Source organism: Candoia aspera, chromosome 15 (assembly GCF_035149785.1).
Source record: "Candoia aspera isolate rCanAsp1 chromosome 15, rCanAsp1.hap2, whole genome shotgun sequence".
NCBI lineage: Eukaryota > Metazoa > Chordata > Lepidosauria > Squamata > Boidae > Candoia > Candoia aspera.
The window spans coordinates 11,344,275-11,352,504 of NC_086167.1; the positions used below are offsets into that span (position 1 = coordinate 11,344,275).

The window sequence follows — 8,230 nt, forward strand, 5'->3', positions numbered from 1 at the left end:
AATAGAATGGAGTAAGAGCAAAATCTCAACCATAAAAGGAAAGTTGCAGCTGAAGGTTGGAAATAAGCAGAAATAAACAGAACATTTCAGTGGGATAAGTATTATTAGAAACTTACCAATATTTTAGAATGGAAAATTGCTGCCAAAATTCCACAAAACAAAGGATTTTAAGCAGGTTCCATGTTAACATGGAAAGTAAATTGGCCCTCCTGCCATAAGATTCTTTTAGGGAACTTTCTCCTCGGTATCATTCCAATTTTAATATATGTGGTGCTGAAGAAATGCTAATTTAACAAGTATCTAGTATTTTCCTGGAAAGCCTAAACACTACAAAAATCCTAGTCATCTTGAAGCAGTTCCTCTGGATTAGAGATACATAATATTTGCATTCAATGGAATTCGAAAGGCTTATCCTTATTCCTAGGATATGACGACTTTTCTGCAAACTTTATTATTGTTGATCACAAAAGGAGGACTTTATTCTATAAAAGATGGTTTTAATATCTACCATGTCATCACCATCAGTCACGGTGGGTTAGGAAAGCTTCTTAATGGGGAGAACAGCGCAAGAGTAAAATCAATATCCACAAAGAGATGCTAAGCAACTCTTTGCTAATGTCTCAAGCAGAGGCTGAATAGATTTTAGTTGGGAATGCTTTAATTCATTTGATTTCTGCAAGGAACTAGGATTTGGTTTTATATCCAAGCACATTTGGCTTTCCCAGGAAAACAACTGCCTTGCAAACGCATGGCTTTGATGTAAAACCAAAACAAGTAAAAAAGAACAGAAGTTAGATTTGTTGCATTATTATTTGTCTTACTATGCTTATATATTGCCAAATCTAAACATCTGTTTAGTGAGCCTAAGAATCTAAATTAAAATTGCCACTGAGAATGCACTTTTTTGTTTTAAAAATCCTGCACTTCCATTTGAATATTTCTTAAATATGAAACTCCCCAGAATGATTTGACATTTATGCAGTACCATCAATCTACTTAGTGATAGTCTGCACATACCCAGGGGCTTACGACCTAAAACAAATATAGCATGGGTATTCACAGAGGGGGGCCAGAGATGACCAGGCATCCTGACAGCAGGCAAATGATGCAATTTGTGTAAGTTGCATCAGATGTCATAACTGCACGATGACAAATATGCCATCATTTTTGCATCTATGGCTGGTTCTGGATGCTGCAGGAGAAAGGGAACAAGAGAGGAGGAGGAGGAGGAGAAATGAAAGAATAATTTTATAGCACATCGTTAATGGGTGTCGTCAATGCGTGATTCAGCGTATATGCCTTCGCCCTGCACCTTAGGTTGCATTAGGGCTGGGAATGGCTCAAACCGAGAAAAAGTGGGAATGAGCTTCCCAAATGCGCAGGGGCTTCCAAAATCTGGAGAGCAAGGCGAGGGGGGAAGCTAACAAAACCCACATTCAGGTCACAGGAGAACAGCCCGGCCTTCATCGACGCGCCCTGCTACTTTTTTTTGTCTCGCCTGCCCCTCCGGGGTCACCTGGTGGCCTCCCATCCCCACCGCCTGCCCGCTCAATTGCCAGGGATCAGCAACGCTCTTCTCCCCCGCTTGGGATCGCAAGCGCCCATCATCCCCGGCGCTGGGGACTGCACCGCCCATCATCCCCGGCGCCGGCAGGGCCTCGAGCTGCCTCCCGGGGAGAAAGGGGAGCGGCCCCCCCGCCCCGGAAAGGCTCCGCGGGCGGCCGCTCACCTCCGTCGAAGCTGCCGGGGCAGCGCGGCCTCTCCTCGGCGGGTGGCGCCGGCGGGGACGGAGGCGTCGCGCCGGGCCGCGGGCCTCGCCCCCCGCGCGGGCCTCGCTCCCGCAGGCGCAGCAGCCAGCCCAGCGCTCCGATGACGGCGCAGGCGGCCAGCAGCTCCCAGGCGGGCCAGCCGGCCCAGGCGGCCCGCCACAGCCCGCCCCAGCCCGGCCAGCCGGCGCCCGCCGCGGCCGCCACCCAGCGCTCCATCCTTCCCCGGCCGACGACGCCACTGCGCACGCGCAGAGCGGCCCCGGCGCCCTCGGGGGACCCGGGCGGTACCTCGCGAGCCGCTTCCCGGCGTCCGTCGCGCTCCTCTCGCCCGCCGGCCGGCCGACCGCGCAGGCGCGGCCCCCCGCGCGCGTGCGCGCGGCGCCTCGAGGCCCCCTCTCGCTCCAACGGCCAGCCTCGCGCGGGGCTGCCCGCGGGGCTGCCTGAGCCGAGGTCATGGCGCTCCTCGCCTGTCCTGTCCTCCGCTGGCCCGCCCGGGGGGCTGAGGAGAGCGCCTCGAGGCCCGGCGCCAACTCTCCCCGTTCCTCCCGAAGCCTCGACGGCGAAGAGGCCTTCTCGCCCGCCCTCGGGAATTCGAAGGGGAAACTAAGGCGCCGAGCTGACCAATCGCGGGCCGCAACGTCGCCCAGGGGGCGGGCGCGCCCGCGCTGCGTGTCGGGAAACCAGAAGTGGACGGTGCTGTGAGATTCTTCCCTAGAGTTCTGCAAAGCCACGTGGCGCTTGACTCTCGTTCCCCCCATACGGTTTGCAGAAGTGGTTTGCCAAGCCACGGCTGGAACCGAAGCCTGGGAGGACTCCTTGCGGCCTCCTCCAACGTGGCGCCCCTCGGAGGCATTGCAACTGCAGCGCCCATCGTTCAGGGCACACCAGCTGCAAAGGGTGGGAGTCAGTCCAGATGCAGCCTGAGAGACTGCTGCCATCTGAAGCCGTTTCATCCAGGCTGCATGTTAAGCCATGACTGGTTAAATCGATCGGTTGGCTGGACTGGTGCAATAATGCTGTCTAAACTAAACCATGGGGAGCCCTCCAGAGGTTGAGCAGTATCCAGGCGGCAATACATGGTGTGGCCAATGTTCCTGAATGGATGGTGGTAGGAAGATGGGAGAGGGGTGTAGATTTAAGGGAGAGAGAGACTCCTGAGAATACGGTGGACAGCCGAGAAAACAAAGCGATCAACCAATCAGCCCAGAGTTCTCACTCGAGGCAGGAATGGCCAGGGTCAAATTATCCTACTTCGGACACCTTATGCAAAGACCTCACTCTCTGGAAAAGACTCTAATTCTGGGAAAGGTAGAAGGAAGGAGAAGAAGAGGACCACCAGCAGCAAGGTGAGGGACTCAGGTATAGTGGCAACGGCAGCACCATTGGAAGCCCTGAAGGACCAAGTTAGGGACAGATCGTCATGGAGAAAATCTATCTATCTGGTCACTAGGAGTCTAAAACGACTTGATGGCTCATCATCATCATCATCATCAGTCTTTAAAGTAGCTTCCCAGGATCTGAAACTGGAGCAAAAATACTGAAGGGACAGTAGAAGTGAGCTGCTGCTCACCTCCTGATGCCAATTGATAAAAGAAAGGCAGGAGGCTTCCAGATTGGACTTAAAAGACTGAACATTCACACTTGATGGAAAGGGTGAAAAGTAGGCCTAGGTCAGTGTTTCTCAACCTTGGCAACTTGAAGATATGTGGACTTCAACTCCCAGAATTCCCTGGCCAACCGTGCTGCCCAGGGAATTCTGGGAGTTGAAGTCCACACATCTTCAAGTTGCCGTGGTTGAGAAACACTACCCTAGATACTGCACCAGTCCCACACTTCTGATGGAAAACTCTTTAGAAAGTCCATTCAAATTTATTTTAAAAATGCAATCCACGCGCACGCTATTATTTTTCCACCACCGCTTTTAGAAGAATATAGAGCAGTTGGCATCCATGCTTTTTGTCAAAGATTTCAAGCACTGCCTTAACCTTTACTCTTAGATCCTGAGGCAGAATTATCATTCTTAACACCTCCCTCCTTTCCAAGTCTATCTCATGTTGCGTCTGTGAGAAGGAAACGCCTGTAAGAAGACAATCGAATCCTCTCCCCCATTCAGTCTCCCTGCCATTTCCAGGGCAAAAGGTTGGAAATGGCAACAGACTCCACACAAAAATTAAAACGTGCAGAAGGTGTCATGCAGGTAAACGTTTTTTTTTCCCCCAGAATGCCAGAGATTCCCCCAATTAAATAAAGAAAAGGTCCTTTCATCCAAGGACTGCCACCTTCATCTCCAATGCTAAATAGGCGGAAACGGTGGCTGCTCTGTTAATTCCTAGAGGGCAGGTGCGAATGAAGATAGGACTTTCCTATAAAAGGGACTACAAAGACAAACCACCTCCAACCAGCAGACTTCATACTATGCTCTTAGAATAAACTTCACATCTGCTTCGAACAACTGTCCCTGTGCTGCGCTCTTTTATTCCCGGCTTGGAACAAACCTGATTTCCTTCTAATAAGCCCTTTTCCTTCGTATCTGTCCTAACTCCCTTGCCTTTGCAGAATTGCCTAGATGAAATACAGGAGCCTTGTAGCCTCTTCTCCGACTAACAAAATTTATTAAGCTTTCACGAACTGTGGTTTACATCATCAGATGCAGAGATTGTTGCCACCCTCGATTAACACGGCTCTCCTCCTATATAGTTAAAATACACAATGGACACTTTTTTTTAATGAAAAATAGTTTATTGCACAAAACCTTTCAAGAGTGTTTAGCGTGTCTTAGGTTTTTCTTAAATTAACATGCTCTGTTTTTAAAGCACAATTATTAATCTTTAATCAAATGCAACTAACTCTTCCTTTGGAACACTCAATCAAACATGTTATGAAAATGACTTTTTTTTTTCTTATAATCTGACAACAATTTGCTGGGAACAAGAAAAATGTGAGAAAATGATATGCGTAAGATGCTTTTTTCGGTAGAAAGGAAAATAATCTGTGCACAGCTAAACTTACAGAAAGGATTCCTATGACTAAAAATCTCATATTCTGCTGCGTTAAATTTTCCCGTTCCCAAAGTTAAGCATTCTGTATTTTCAAGCAAGGGGGGAAAATACTACTTTAAAACAGACCCTAATTATAAATGGAATGGATTGACCAGAATTTGCTTTCTAAATTAAGGCAACATTCTACCTTGTTTTTAGGATGTATCTGTCACTTGAAAAGTCAGTGACATAATTTGGTTTGTAAAGAAGGTATCTATCATCAATGCTCCCTTACTGGGTAGTACAGCTGCTTTCCAAAACAAAAAACCAGTTCTGATTCTGATGGAGAAGAGCAGCTCTCTCAAAGCATCCTGCAAGTCTGGGTCCCTCTGGGGAAGTGTTTTTGCTTCAAGGATTTTTCCTGGTAGAATGAAACAAGCATTGCCAGGGTGCAGGATGAAACTGACAGTGCACAAGGAAAAGGAGCAATTGAGTTCACAGAATGCACCAGTCTCCAAATAACCTGGGAGACCGTAAGGTGAATTAACATGCAGCACATTGTTGCACTGCAGAAACGACTCCCATTTTTTAAAATTGCTGTTAACACTGAAAGATTTAAGCCCTCAGAACAATCCTCTGCTAATATACAGAGAAACACTGAAGCCTTCATATCTAGCTGCTGCCTTCCAGGGATGGATAAACAGACATTTAAAAAAAACACAGCAACCACAAAGGCTCTATTGTTTATTTTGAAGATTTCTTTGGAAAAAAAAAGCGCACGCTCAAAGGGACTGGTCTGAATGATTCAGTAGATCAACTTGGCTAGTCTGGAAGGAACGCCCTCCCTTCCCCCAGTTTCTTTTGTATGAATTCATATAATTCATACATTTCTATGTATGCATTAAATGACAGCGCTTTTAAAAAGAGAGAATGACAGTATTTATCTTCTGGGATGAAATTTATTGGGTCGGGATGCTTATGATTCCCCAGACCTACAAGACCTACTTCTTTCCTGGTCAAAATGACAAGTCATGGGGAATATAAATAAGATGGGCTGGAAAAGGGAAATGGGAAGTGAAAGAGAAAGGGGTTTTTCATTAAGTAGCAAAACAGCAATGGGGTCTTCTCCCTGTTCCCCTCCAACATATACAGAAATAGTTGGAGAGGTGCATTAAAAAAAAATCTGATTTACTATTTTAAAAACTACATAGCATTCAGCTGTGACTGTTGATAGGACTCTCAGAAAAATCTTCATGGGTATAAACCAGAATTGTGAAACAAAAACAGCTAAGCAGAATGGCAAATTTTGGAAGTGATCTTATGCATATTATTCATTACATAATGTTAACTTTGGTATTTAAATACTACAGTATTTCTTGCTTAAGTTAGCAGATACATAAGCTTCACAGATATGAGCAGCAAAAAAAAATCATTACTATTTACTATATAAAACCAACATTATAATAAAAGTCACCACATGTCTAGATTGACCCATAAAACTTTCAAGATTTTGTCTTGATAACTGTGGGTTAGTCTTACCAAATAGTTAACTGTAACTGAGATTCCTTCCCCTCAAATTTAAAAAGCTTTATATTTAAAAAGGACCTTTCCTTCATGTATTAGATGAAAAAAACCCAAAATGCCTCACAGGAGTTTCAGAATCGTTGTTCATAATATTTAAAACGTTAGAACTCGGTTTGAAAAAAAGAGATGGACAACCAACGCATCCATATAAAGCTTGTTCTGAAAAAGCAGAATACCTAGAGAAAAGGTGTCTTGGTTTCGACAGGAAAATCAGAGTGACATTTCCACGTATTATCTGGAAAAATAACCCTTCCATATTCAATCTGTTCGTACCGTTCAAAGGTTAGGGCCTTTCTTTGGTCAAATGGTTGAAACAGAAGTTTAACGTACAGATTGTGTCCTCCTCACAGTCCAAGATTTCCAGTCATACTGAAAAGAACAGCCCTGCTTCTAAACTTCCTCCAACAGAACCTTCGTCAAGTTATTGAAACTTCAGACTCAGGTTTACCCCTGCCTACAAACCGGGACCCAGTTTTCCTTTACTGGTTCCCATCTCTATCCATCATGTTCTCCAGTCACCTTTTTCTTCCTCTTTTTCTTCATGCAAGACTTCCCACCTCAATAATTAAGTGCTGTGATCCACTTTCACAGCATACTGTGATCCTAAGTCCTCTCAATCAGGCTCATAAAACAGACTTAACCAGGGGTAGCTGATGGAGGACACTAGATCTGTGCGGCATTTTTAGGGGCAGTCTGGTTCGCTCCCATCACGTGATGTGCAGAAGGACTGGATGAGACACATAGCTGCTGTGTCCACAACAGCTCTCTGCATCCTCTAAGGTCTAGTACTGGACTCCATGCCCTGATTCTACATCCCAGGCATCCATAACTTTCAGCTAAGATCACAATACCTCCTGCACTGGTGACATCCATTCACTCTCCATTTTGTTTTCCAGGATATCCTACAGTGCAATTCGGCCAAGCTAAAATCCTGTGATAGAATAGCTCTGAACTGTCAACTGTTGAGAAACAATAAAAAAAAAAAAACTAAGGCTGTTTTTTCAACCTATTAATGATAAATGAAGATGTATTTGCAAAAAGGATATGTGAATTCTGGACTTCTGGTTAGGCATTAGGAGGAAGAAATGGGGGATTAAAGCTAAGAAACAGGGATTTTATAGGCAGTATAGAACATTTATCTTTGAAAGATACAATAAGTAAATTAAATTTCTAAAAAGCTCTGGTTTTAGGGCTGGCTTTCTTAGGCCCATACACAATGCCTTCAGATCATAAGAAGTAACCTCGGTAAGACAAAAATAAAAACCAGCCCTGGTGATTTGTAATCTACAGAAGAATCCATATATATATAAGATGCTCCAGAACAGAGCAACATTACGCACAACTCTGCACTGCAGACGTCTGCAAAGATAAACAACAACAATGTGCAAACAGCATCTGTCAGTAGGGGAATCCAAATGTTTTACTGGGCCAGCGCATTTGCTGGGAAGCCAACTCAATTGATGCCATGGAACCTACTTCAAAGAGCGTGGCTTTGAGATGTGCATTCCTCCAGAAATTACTGATTTGTACTTAGGTCACTTGCTTTGTTGGTGCATGGATCAAAGATGCGATTATGACAAGAATACTGGATTTTGCTGAATAATCTGTCCCATCACTGAGCACAAAACTCCCGAGCCTGAAGCAGACCAAATCATCACCAGACTAGTTTAGCAAATTTTAAAAAATGAAAGCTGAAATGCAGCCTGCTTTTAAATTCTCTCTATAGCCATAATGATTTGTGTGTTTCGTTCTCAAAGGCTTGATACAGCAAACCACACATCTTTTTGCTCTGTTCCAGCCCACCATCTCTCTCTGCTCAGCATGACGGACAAAAGTATGGTAAAGCCATTCCCTTCACAGATGTTTCCCTGTTACTAAAACAAACTGTAGACGAAGGAC

At 45.2% G+C, this 8,230-nt stretch overlaps 1 protein-coding gene across 1 annotated transcript; it reads right to left on the bottom strand.

Moving 5' to 3' along the window:
* Nucleotides 1–1,604: 1,604 nt before the first annotated feature.
* Nucleotides 1,605–2,118, bottom strand: LOC134505921 (collagen alpha-1(III) chain-like). Its single transcript, XM_063315838.1, has one exon. The coding sequence runs from the start codon at nucleotides 1,983–1,985 to the stop codon at nucleotides 1,605–1,607; it is 381 nt and encodes a 126-aa protein (XP_063171908.1). The 5' UTR covers nucleotides 1,986–2,118.
* Nucleotides 2,119–8,230: the final 6,112 nt, after the last annotated feature.